The sequence below is a fragment of the Euleptes europaea genome, chromosome 9, assembly GCF_029931775.1.
Source record: "Euleptes europaea isolate rEulEur1 chromosome 9, rEulEur1.hap1, whole genome shotgun sequence".
NCBI classification, from domain to species: Eukaryota; Metazoa; Chordata; class Lepidosauria; order Squamata; family Sphaerodactylidae; genus Euleptes; species Euleptes europaea.
In genome coordinates this window covers 80,644,297-80,656,511 of record NC_079320.1, presented here as the reverse complement: position 1 = coordinate 80,656,511, position 12,215 = coordinate 80,644,297, and the positions used below count along the sequence as shown (strand labels likewise).

The following is a 12,215-nucleotide window of genomic DNA, read 5'->3' as shown; positions in this document are numbered from 1 at the left end:
GTTGGACTAAATGACCCTGGAGATCCCTTCCAACTCTGTGATTTTATGATTATATAGGTAGGCGTCCAATTTGGAAAATCACCAAACCCAGAATTTTTGCCTCTTGGATCCGATACCATCTTTGAGGCTTGAGCAGACTGCCTTCCCTTCCGCCTCTTTTTAAAATGCTGTCAAATTCTGTGCCTCTTGGAGGGCAGTGATTTGTCATGAGATCATCTCCCCCCCCCCCCCCACTTCAGGTAGTTAAAAATTCACATATTTCTGCAGGCCTGGAGAGTCCTCCAAGTATGTAGGGAGGCTCACCTTGTCTAAGAGTGACCCTGTTGTGTTTCTTTCATTATTCTAACAAGGGCCCAACTACTTGCTAAAAAGGGAAATCAAGAAGCTAACTTTATGCCCACACCAATCATGAAAACAGAGATGCAAGCAAAAATGAGTGAGAATCTCCTTTCTTGATTCAGTTTCCTTAAAAAAATAAATTAAAAAAATGAGAAAACAGGCAAATTTATTTCCATTTCTGTCCAAAACTAAATTCTGATTTGCCAGCTGAAATGAGACTGGTGTCTACCAAGGCTGGTTCGAATCTATGACTCTGACCAGAGGTCTGGATTCGAATTCTATCTTGGCGGTGATGTTCAGTGGCTAACCTTGGGGGCCACCTGCTCTTTCTCAGGCTAAGCTACTTTCAGGGTTGTGTGTGTGTGTGTGTGTGTGTGTGTGTGTGTGTGTGTGAAGAACATGTATGCCACTCAAGTAATAAATGATTCCTACTCAACAGTGCAGTAATCCATTCGGTGTGACTTGGACAACTTCGACATGTGTTGGAGTTGTCCAAGTTCTAACTTCCGTGCGAAGGAAAGCAGTATGTCATAAGTTGGGAATTCACCTAATAGAATTTGACCTTTTTGTTATTATTTTTTCTGAAGGTGTACATTGTTTGCGGCCCAATAAACGTGAATAATGACCTTGGCATAAATCAATAGGGGCAAGTGTTAATACCATCCAAGAGGGAAAACAGCTCTTGCAGTGCCTGAACAATATAGTTGCATTGGTGCCATCTAGTGGGTTATTTTAAAATAAGCTTTTAGCAGCCAGAGGTCTTGAGTTTCTGGTCTTACCAGGGGAAGTATCTCTCTGGTGCCCTGACCTGGATGACCCAGGTTAGCCTGATCTCATCAGATCTCGGAAGTAAGCAAGGTTGGCCCTGGTTAGTACTTGGATGGGAGACCACCAAAGAAGTCCAGGGTCGCTGCGCAGATGCAGGCGATGGCAAACCACCTCTGAACGTTTCTTGCCTTGAAAACCCCACGAGGGGTCACCATATGTCTGCTGCAACTTGACAGTATGGGGCTCAGAAGAGAGACTGGCAGCCAGCAGACTGTTCCCCCACAGTAACTGCATCTGTCTTGACTTGGATGAAGAAGAAGAGTTGGTTTTTATACCCCACTTTTTCTCTATTTTTAAGGAGTCTTACAGTGGCTTACAACCATCTTCCCTTCCTCTCCCCAATCCAGGCACCTTGTGAGGTAGGTGGGTCTGAGAGAGTTCTGAGAGAACTGTGACTGGCCCAAGGTCACCCAGCAGGCTTCATGTGGAGGAGTGGAGGAAAAAAAAAACCCAGTTCACCCGATTAGAGTCTGCCGTTCATTTGGAGGAGTGGGGAATCAATCCTGGCTATCCAGATTAGAGTCCGCCACTCATAACCACTACACCATGCTGGCTCTCACCAGGTGTTTACCTTGAGGACAGAGGCTGGCATGCCAACTTTCCAGTTTTGTGGCCTTGGATCTAGGGATAAGAATGCGAGTCTCGGCACTGTGATGCTCGGGCAGGGTTGCCAACTCCAGGTTGGGAAATACTGGAGATTTGGGGGCAGATCCTGGGAATGGTGGCATTTGGGGAAGAGAAGGAGCTAAATGGGGATGTGATGGCAGGGGCTTAGACTTTCCAGTTTCGGGGGGGGGGCTAGGGTTGGGCCAGAGGCATTGCTATGACATAGGGAGGAGCCAGTGACATCACAGGGAGGGGTCTCCATTGCCACTATCTATGGAGGCAGGGCTATGGTGGATTTAGGGAGGGGCTCCCCAGAAATTTAGGGGGGCTTCAACAAATGATCTTCAAACAGCTGAAATACAACTTTAACATTTAATTAACAATGCAAACTGTTTATTTACATTTTTAAAACTATAGTAAAATCAAATATCCTCCTAATCCCCTATTACCCCTTGTGCTGTTCCCACAAGCATCCTTTCCTGCCATATCCCACCTATCCTTCCCAATTTCCTTTCACCTCCCCACCCCAAGAGTTGGCATGTATTGGTATGATTAGTGCAGAAGCAAGAAAAAGCTCTGCTTGATGGAACTGTAGATTACTTTTTTGAAGAACGGTGTTTAATGTGTCCAAATGGCCAAACAAAAGCAGCAATAACTATAGCATGAAGTATTTAGCAAATCTCAACAAGCTTTTTGCATATCTATCGGCTTTTGCCCCAGGATCTTTTTGCTCCTCAGAAGATTCCATGCTGGCCATAAATAGGCAAGGAACAGAGAATAAAACTGCTGCTATCATACTGCCCTTGTACAAATCTATGGTGAGACCACACTTGGAATACTGTATACAGTTCTGGTCACCACACCTCAAAAAGGATATTGCAGAGCTTGAGAAGGTGCAGAAAAGAGCAACCAAAACGATCAGGGGACTAGAGTTTTATTCTCTATTCATTGCCTAATTATGGACAGCATAGAATTTGCCTTTTTCACAGCAGCTGGGGTGACATTTTCATCAAGCGATCCACTAAGACCCCAAGATCCCTTTCTTGGTCAGTTGCTACCAGCACAGATCCCATCAGTATATATGTGAAGTTGGGATATTTTGCCCCATTATGCATCACATTTACACTTGCTCACATTGAATCTCATTTGCCAGTTTAATGCCCATTCCTCCAGTTTGAAGAGATTCTTTTGGAGCTCTTTACAGTCCGATTTTGTTTTAACCACCCTAAGTAATTTGGTGTCATCTGCAAACTTGGCCACCTCACTGTTCACCCCCAACTCCAGGTCATTGATGAACAGGTTGAAAAGGAGTTGTATTGTCATTTTCTTTGGGTTTGTCTTGTAGCAAGCTGTGCCTGGGTATCATTCTGGTTTTTCCAATCATCCCCCCCCCCCATATTAGCAGGATATTGTAGTTTCAAAAGTGCTTGCTGTAGCTCCTTCAAGTGAGTATCTCTGTCTGAAGGGTTGGAGCAGATGCCACTATAGCGTAGGGCTTGGCTATAGACAATAGACTGTTTGATATGGTTGGGGTGGTACCTGGAGGCATGTAGATATGTTTGCTGATCTTAATAATTCTTAATAAACACACAAATCCATACTAGCAAACAGGAATAACGCCCCAAAGAATCATGGAAATTGTAATATGATACAACAGGAAGGTAGAACAGGACTGTGCTTCAGCTGCCACTTTAACTGAGCCCCTCATGAGGGCACTGGTTGTCCGGGGTGGGGGTCAGCACCCCTGGCCAAGTTCGGAGGGGGGCTCGAGCCCCTCAGCCCCCCCCAATTTACGCCTATGTGTGATGGCATAGAGTTCACCCTCAGAAGCTGCCATTTTCTCCAGGGGAATTGATCTGTGTAGTCTGAACATAACATAAGGACATAAGAAAGGCCCTGCTGGATCAGACCAAGGCCCATCAAGTCCAGCAGTCTGTTCACACAGTGGCCAACCAGGTGCCTCTAGGAAGCCCCCAAACAAGACGACTGCAGCAGCACCATCCTGCCCGTGTTCCTCCGCACCCAAAATAATAGGCATGCTCCTCTGTTACTAGAGAGAATAGGTATGCAGCATGAGTAGTATCCATTCTAACAAATAGCCATGAATACCCCTTTCTTCCTTGAATATGTCCACTCCCCTCTTAAAGCCCTCCAAGCTGGCAGCCATCACCACATCCTGGGGCAGGGAGTTCCACAATTTAACTATGCGTTGTGTGGAAAAATATTTTTTTTAATCTGTTTTGAATCTCTCACCCTCCAGCTTTAGCAGATGACCCCGTATTCTAGTATGATGGGAGAGGGAGAAAAATGTCTCCCTGTCCACTCTCTCCAAACCATGCATAATTTTATAGACCTCTATCATGTCTCCCCTCAGCCGCCTTCTTTCCAAGCTAAACAGCCCTAAGTGTCCTAACCGCTCCCCATAGGACAGTTGTTCTAGTCCCCTAATCATTTTGGTTGCTCTTTTATGCACCTTCTCAAGCTCTGTAATATCCTTTTTTAGGTGTGGTGACCAGAAGTGTACACAGTATTCCAAGTGTGGTCTCACCATAGATTTGTACAAGGGCAGTATGATATCAGCAGTTTTATTCTCTATTCCTCGTCTAATTATGGCCAGCATGGAATGTGCCTTTTTTACAGCAGCCGCACACTGGGTTGACATCTTCATTGAGCTATCCACTACCACCCCAAGATCCCTTTCTTGGTCTGTCACTGCCAGCACAGATCCCATCAGTGTATATGCGAAGTTGGGATTTTTTGTCCTATATGCATCACTTTACACTTACTCACATTGAATCTCATTTGCCATTTTAATGCTCATTCTTCCAGTATGTAGAGATCCTTCTGGAGCTCTTCACAGTCCGATTTTGTTTTAACCACCCTAAATAATTTGGTGTCATCTGCAAACTTGGCTACTTCACTGTTTAACCCCAACTCTAGGTCATTGATGAACAGGTTGAAAAGCACTGGTCCCAACACAGATCCCTGAGGCACCCCACTCCAAACATCCTGCCACTGGGAGAACTGACCATTGATTCCTACTCTCTGCTTTTTATTTTTCAGCCAGCTCTCAATCGATAAGAGGACTTGTCCTCTTATCCCATGACTATGAGATCACTTGTAATTCCAGGAGATCTCCAGGCCCCAGCTGGAGATTGGCAACCTTGGCTAGGCACTTGGGCAGCCTGGATTAGTGTAACTCCGACTCTTTTGTGGTGTAAATGTTGCAGAAAGAGTCACTGATACACTGGAAGATTGGTCTCTGAATTGCTTCCCTTCCCAGAATGTGTTCCTGCCACTGCAGGTGTGAAGCTCTGTTTTTTCATTCAAAAGTCACGCCCATTCAAGATCTGTCTGAGATGTGTGAAAAGGCCTTTGTAGATCCAGGGCCATCGATCTGCTCTGTATTTTTTTAAAAAATATAGTCTTATAAAGAACCATGATTTTTTCTTTCATCCTTCCTACATTCCCCCCACTTCTTCCCAGTTCCTAGTATCCCATCATCTTATAAACAATCTTTATTCATCCCAGCTGGCTAGTTTAATAGCTCACCCTTGCACTTAGCAAAAGAAATCAATGCTCCCAAATGACAGAGCCTGCCCTGATTAAAAAAAGATGAGGAAATCTCATTCCCACCCTCATTGCCACTTCTGTCCCAACCCCCTTCCCCCCCCCGCCACCTGCCCATAACTGTTTTGCTATTCCAGCGTGGTGTAGTGGTTAGGAGAGGTGGACTCTAATCTGGAGAACTGGGTTGGTTTCCCCACTCCTACACACTAAGACTGCTGAGTGAATTTGGGCTAGTCACAGTTCTCTCCGAACTCTCTCAGCCCCACCTTCCTCACAAGGTGTCTGTTGTGGGGAGGGAAAGGGACGGTGATTGTAAGCTGATTTGAGACTCCTTAAAGGTAGAGAAAAGCAGGGTATAAAAACCAACTCTTCTTCTAATATATTGCAAGATCTTTGGATGGCCATCTTGCCCCCCGCTCAGATTTGGCCACATTTCAGCCCACACTGAGTTTAAATCAGACCTCTGTTTTGTCATGCTGAGACTTCAACTGGCCAGCCTGTCTGTTGTTCGTAAGATTAAACCATGGCTTATCCTAGTCCTTAAACTCTGCACTGAAACAGTGTGTTTTGCTCACAGGATTCTCTGGGATCATTTGTGTGGTGTTACTTTTGGAAGTGGGATATGCTGTAACTAAGAAACCTCTTGCGGTTTTTCTGGAGGGCATCAAAACATTCTCTTTAAAGAAGGGATGCAGAGCAAGCAACAATTTATTTTCCCAGGAGGATGTCCTTACCATGTCCTCTGAAATCTGTTCAATCCTTGTTTCTTTCAGTCTTCCACAGGAGCAGAGAAGGTTAACCATTGCCCTCTGTACCTGGGGCCCTTGGGCTGTGCTCCAAGGAAGGTTTAGTCCCGAGGTGCGTGTTTCATAACTGCTTTCTTCTCTGACAGATGCCGAGTTTTCTCTGGGCAAGTAGAAGGCAGAAAAAGGAAGTCATCGCTGTGAGAAGAGCGACGGCTCTTTCCGGCAACATGGCCTTGGCTCCCTCCACAACTGCTGATTACTGCAACTGGGATCCGGACGACGCTTCTTTCCCGGAAGAATTTGCGTGGGGGGCCTCGACAGCAGCCTATCAGATTGAAGGTATCTGATTTTAACTGAATTAAGATTTTTTAGCTTTTGCCACTGGAGTCTGGGATGGACAACCGATGTCCATCATCACAAATGAAGCTGGCTTTGGTGGCGAAGTCTCCCAGTGGGCCAGAACTGCTAAGGCTTACATTGTTTCATCAGAGTTTCTTCCTTTCCTGAGCTTTACTGTTTATCTGGCTACAGCAGAGTGTAAGAACATACCTGGAAACACTTGACAGAAGTGGGTAATCAGAATGGATTCCTCTCGGAATCCCTTTGCAGACAATGTTAGTGCAAGATTGAGCACCGAAGTGGTCATTCGTTTTTCAGTTCTTAGTAGCAGATGTGCCCTAATTTGAATAGCGCTCTGTCCCACAATATCCTTCCGGCCACCCCAAGTCCTGCATCTCTGCAACCGTGTTACTATGCCCTAAGATGTGCCTCTAAGATCCAAAACTTCCTTTTGGCTTGTTTCCCCATGCTGTTGATAAATAAGGACCCGGCCCCTGTATCCCAAAAGACATTCCGATAACATATATGATATTTCCAGGCTTCCTGTGACTCACAGGTAAACAGGCCAGGAAGTTATTGCAGTCATGATGTCAAACGGGTTTAGAGGCAAGAAACTTTTGGATTGACTCGAGGAATACCCAACTCAACTACTACACCTTATGTTTTTATGTGCTGTCAAGTTGCTTCTGACTTATGGTGACCCTATGAATTAATGACCTCCAAAATATCCTATTCTTAACAGCCTTGTTCGGATCTTGCAAACTGAGGGCCATGGCTTCCTTTATTGAGCCAATCCACCTCTTTTCCTACCACCTTCCATTTTCCCTAGCATTATCCTCCTTTCCAGTGACTTTTGTCTTTTCATAATGTGACCAAAGTACGACAGCCTCAGTTTAGTCATTTGAGCTTCTAGGGAGGGTTCAGGCTCGATTTGATCTAGAACCCATTGATTTGTCTTTTTGGTGGTCCACGGTATCCTTAAAACTCTCTTCCAACACCACGTTTTGGATTACTACAACTTCAGGTTATTTTAAATGGTGTTATTTTGTTGTGCAAATTTAGCAGTCAGGACTGTTTTGTCGAGGAGGAGAAGGGGGAAGAGTGTTAGTGTGTATGTGTATGTTAGTGGGGGCACATAGTGTGTATGTTAGTGTGGGCACACAAGGGCAGTAGCTGAATGGAGTTCTGGAATAGAGGAGACTGTCAGAAGTGAGGCGCCTAATGACCTTGGTAAGTGCATGGGATCATACGGAGAAAGGTGGTCCCTTAGGTATGCAGGGCCTAGGCAATGAAAGGCTTTAAAGGTAACAACCAGCACCTTGAATTGTTTCAGGAAACAAATAGGTAACCAGTGAAGCTGTCAAAGCATCGATATAATATGATCATCCCGGCATAAACCATTCAGTAATCTAGGGGCTACATACTGTATCAGCTGAAGTGTCCAAATAGTTTTCATGGCAGCCCTACATATAATCTATTACAATAATCTCTTGTGTTTGGACACTTGTTGCTATTTGTGGGGGGAAGAAGCACTGAGGTTCCTGCTTCTTGTTTAACCCACTCAAAAGGAGTAAATAAGGAGTAAAGAATCATAGAATCATAGAGTTGGAAGGGATCACCAGGGTCATCTAGTCCAACCCCCTGAACAATGCAGGAAATTCATGACTGCCACGAGAGCCGAGCACTGGCTCATCCCTTCTTGCCCTCCCTCTCATGATCTGCCTAAGTGGCTCTGGAAGAGAAGTTAAATACAACAGTTGATTAACCGTTAAAATAATAAGAGGGGATTGTTTGCCAGAAAATCCTCCTCCTTCACCGATTGGCTTATATTCTGCATTTAGATGAATCAAAACCTAAATTCTAATAAAAGAGAAGTCCAATGTCACCATAAGGATGACCGAAATTTATTGCAATGTGCTTCTGCCAGTCAGAGATCCCTTCATCAAATGCATGGAGTGTCCACTCATCGAAGTTAGATTTGTACTGAAAGTATAAATATAATTGCTTTGGAAGGGCATTCTTTGCATTTGATGAACTGAGCTCTGACTCTCAAAAGCTCATTTTGGAATTTGTGGCTGGCAGCCCGGCTCCGTGAGCTCCGACTGGCATGCCTCTTCAGCGTGATCGGCAGGAAACGTGACCGGGCTGGGAGTGATGTGCCAATGCTGGTGGGAGGGCGGGGACAAAGCAATTGGCCTTGAGATCTGAAGAGGAGGCCAGGGAAGGAATGGGGAGTCAGTCAAGTTTATTGTATAAGGCCATAGGCCATTACAATCTAAAACAGTATAGTAACAGGTTAAAATATATAAAACCAAAATCATTAAAAGAAAACAAAAATTTAAATTTAAAAAAAAATTAAAAATTGAAATACGCCCATTTGGCTCTAGCCAGCTTTCCCAACTTTCATGGTTTGCTTTGCTTTGATTTTCTTGGCCGCCAGGCCATACAGTGCCATTCTTTTGGAAATATACCGGTCCTTATCTGACAACGAATAGATCAATCTGTCAACATCAGATGACAATTGTGACCCTGAAAGAATGTTTGCCAGAAACTTGTTCCGGGGCTCAGAGTATAAAGGACAGGCCAGGACATAATGGGGGAGATCTTCCACTGAAGCCCCACATAAACAAATGCATTGAGCCAGTGGTATTTTTAAAAAACTGCCTGCAAGGAGCTCCATGGGCATGGTTTGGAAATGCAATGATGTAAGGGCTACTCTGAGGCTGTATGTTGTAATGTCTGCCAAGTCAGAGGCTCTGAAATGGTCTTTTTTATCAGTTTAAACCATGGGGCGAATTTCGTAGGAATGGGGAGTCTCGGGGGAGAAAGGAGCAGCCATTGGAACGGAAGCCGGAGGGGCAAAGAGATGGGAGAGGCAGCAGTGGCCGCTCAAATGGGTCTGGAAACGATGAGGCCGGAGGCATCAGTTGACAGGGGAAGCACCATGTGTGCTGGGACCAGCATGGAGGCGGCAGGGGGCTACCAAAGCAGGAGGCTGCAGGGCCAGGGAGGTGACTGCTGAAGCAGCCAGGCAGCAGAAGAGCCAGCAGGGTGGAGTGGTTAAGAGCGGCAGATGGGGTTGCCAGCTCTGGGTTGGGAAATGCCTGGAGATTTTGGGGGTGGAGTCTGAGGGGGCGGGGTTTGGGGAGGGGAGGGACTTCAATGCGATAGAGACCAATTGGCAATCAGTGGGGAAGCACCTGGCTGACTCCTAGGATCCCTATTGCCAAGAGAGGAGGTTATCAAGGGAAGGGACTTGGGGGCACAGATGTCTCTGGGCTTCATTACAGGGACTAGCGGAAGTAAACTGTGTAAAAGGAAAATAACATGTAATTGTGGCCGAGGAGGAACATGGGAGGGTGACCACATTTAGTCAAACCATAAGAAGAAGAAGATCTGGTTTTTATACCCCAGTTTTTACTACCTTTAAGGAGTCTCAAACCGGCTTACAATCACCTTCCCTTCCCCTCCCTACAACAGACACCCTGTGAGCTAGGTGGGGCTGAGAGAGGTCTAAGAGAGCTGTGACTAGCCCAAGGTCACGCAGCAGGCTTCATGTGGAGAAGTGGGGAATCAGACCTGGTTCACCAGATTAGTGTCCACCGCTCATGTGGAGGAGTGGGGAATCAAACTCGGTTCTTCAGATTAGAGTCTGCCACTCTTAACAGCTACACCATGCTGGCTCTAATAGGGGGACCCCTGGTCTGGGGCACAGAAAACAGGACAGGAATGTATATATTTGAGGTGCCACTAGACTCCTGTTTAATTTTGAGCTGGATTCAAGTCCAGCAGCACCTGAGAAACCAACAAGATTTTCACGGTATGAGCTTTCCAGAGTCAAAGCTTCCTTTGCTGGATATCACCACAGCCGCCCCTCTATATGAGTGTAATGGGCCCTCTTTTAGTTGAGGGGACCTTGGTCATGCGATTTGGGGCACTAACGAAAGACGGCTTCTGAGCGGTCATGTTTATTGCACACCTGTGATGGCTGATGTACTCGTGATGCATGTTTGCGAGCGTAGCAGGGTCTAAGCGATCTTTTATCTTTTAAAAGGGTTGGAGGTTCATGGTAATTGTAAGCTCAAAGTGTAGCTTCAAGACTCCTACAGCTCTGGCTTATCAACATGAACTTTCACCGGCGCTTCAGGCTGTGGTTCCTCTTACTAAAGGCCATCTCAGTTGCAGTTAATTTCAGCATTCTGGGCTTATTTAGCTATTTGCTTGCTTTTGATTTTTAAAGAGTTCCATCAGTGTCCTTTTTCTTTTTCTGACTTTAAAACTACATCTTAGAAGCAGCTGTGCTCATGTGGACATACGTTGGTGGCGGGTGTGTGAAAATTCTCCTTTGTTCCCCTGGGAAATATGTGCATTTTCACTAAAAAAAAATCAAAGCTTATGAGCATTCATTCCACTGTAGCTTCATGATTACAGGGGCTTTCTCTTTTTTTTAATCTTCAGAACGACCCTGTGAGGTAGGTTAGGCTGAGAGAGAGAGTGTGCCTGGCCCAAGATTACCCCATGAACCTCCATAGCAGAGTGGGGATTTTAACCTGGGCCTCACACTCTAATCACTACGCCATGCCGGCACTTTTGGTCATGAGCAACTCTCTCTTCCTGCTCTCCTTCCTCTCTTACGCTCTCCTTCTGTCCTTCTCTCTCATTCCTGTAATTCCGCTGGACCATTCCTTAGTAGGGTTGCCAGGTCCTCTTTGCCACTGGCAGGAGGTTTTTGGGGAGCAGCCTGAGGATGGCGTGATTTGGGGAGGGGCTCCAATGCCATAGAGTTCAATTGCCAAAGTGGCCATTTTCTCCAGGGGAACTGATCTCTATCAGCTGGAGATCAGTTGTAATAGCAGGAGATCTCCAGCTAGTACCTGGAGGCTGGCAATCCTATTCCTTAGTTGATACCTCAACTGTCTCTTCCTTCTCTCGGCCTGTTGTCTTCTCAGCTCCTCCTGTCCTTAACCTTTTTTTGCCTGTTTTGCCTTTCTCTGCCAATGGTGGACAGACTTAACTGTTAACCTCACCTCTCTGACATCATGGCAGCTCAGCCAATCACTGCCAGAGCCATCCATCACAAAATCCTTTAATGTCTTGCAGTATAGATTCTTCCAGACTTTGTGTATGATCCACACAATGCAAGAGATTCATGGGACATTTAGAATCTGGGCCTAGTGTTTTTAAAAGCATCCCGGCTGTCTCAAACCACACTATCACACTCTTTTTGAAAAAGATGTTCTCACAGAATACCTAAAGTCTGAAGAGTTAAATCTTTCCAAGGGAAGAAATTGAATCTTTAATTGATGTCAAAGTTGATGTGTTGGAAAACTTTCGGTTCTCTGAGGAGCTGACGAAAATACGATTGCCTTGAGTCATCGAACCACGGGGAAACGTGAACCTTGAGAGACACTCAAAGCACTTTGATCTAATAATTGACCTACTTTGAAGGTTGTCCCACATTAAAGTTCAATTTGCCGAATAACCCTGCGTAGATATATTGGTTCACTCAAGCTATGATAAAAATTCTGTAAAGAACCGGCGACGTGACGGAAAGTCTATCAGGAGCCCAGCTGTGGAAGGGATATTACATATTCTAGGAATGCTTTAAGTGTCTGCAATATGCTTAACCTTGCATTAAACTTAGATTTAATAAGACAGATGTGTATTAAAGCACTGAATATGCTTCAGGGACCAATTTGGCACTGGCGAGGGATGGGCTGGATGACCTCCTAATAGGTCTCTTCCATCTTTAATTTCTATTATACTAATTGATTATTAAAACTCTTT

General features: G+C 45.3%; 1 protein-coding gene across 1 annotated transcript in view; it reads left to right on the top strand.

Annotated features, from left to right (window-relative positions):
* Positions 1 to 6,316: 6,316 nt before the first annotated feature.
* Positions 6,317 to 12,215, top strand: part of LOC130482399 (cytosolic beta-glucosidase-like) — a 57,809-nt gene continuing 51,910 nt past the window's right edge. Inside the window, exon 1 of the mRNA XM_056855107.1 lies at positions 6,317 to 6,428. Coding sequence (XP_056711085.1) covers positions 6,317 to 6,428 — 112 coding nt within the window. The remainder of the gene's footprint in view (positions 6,429 to 12,215) is intronic.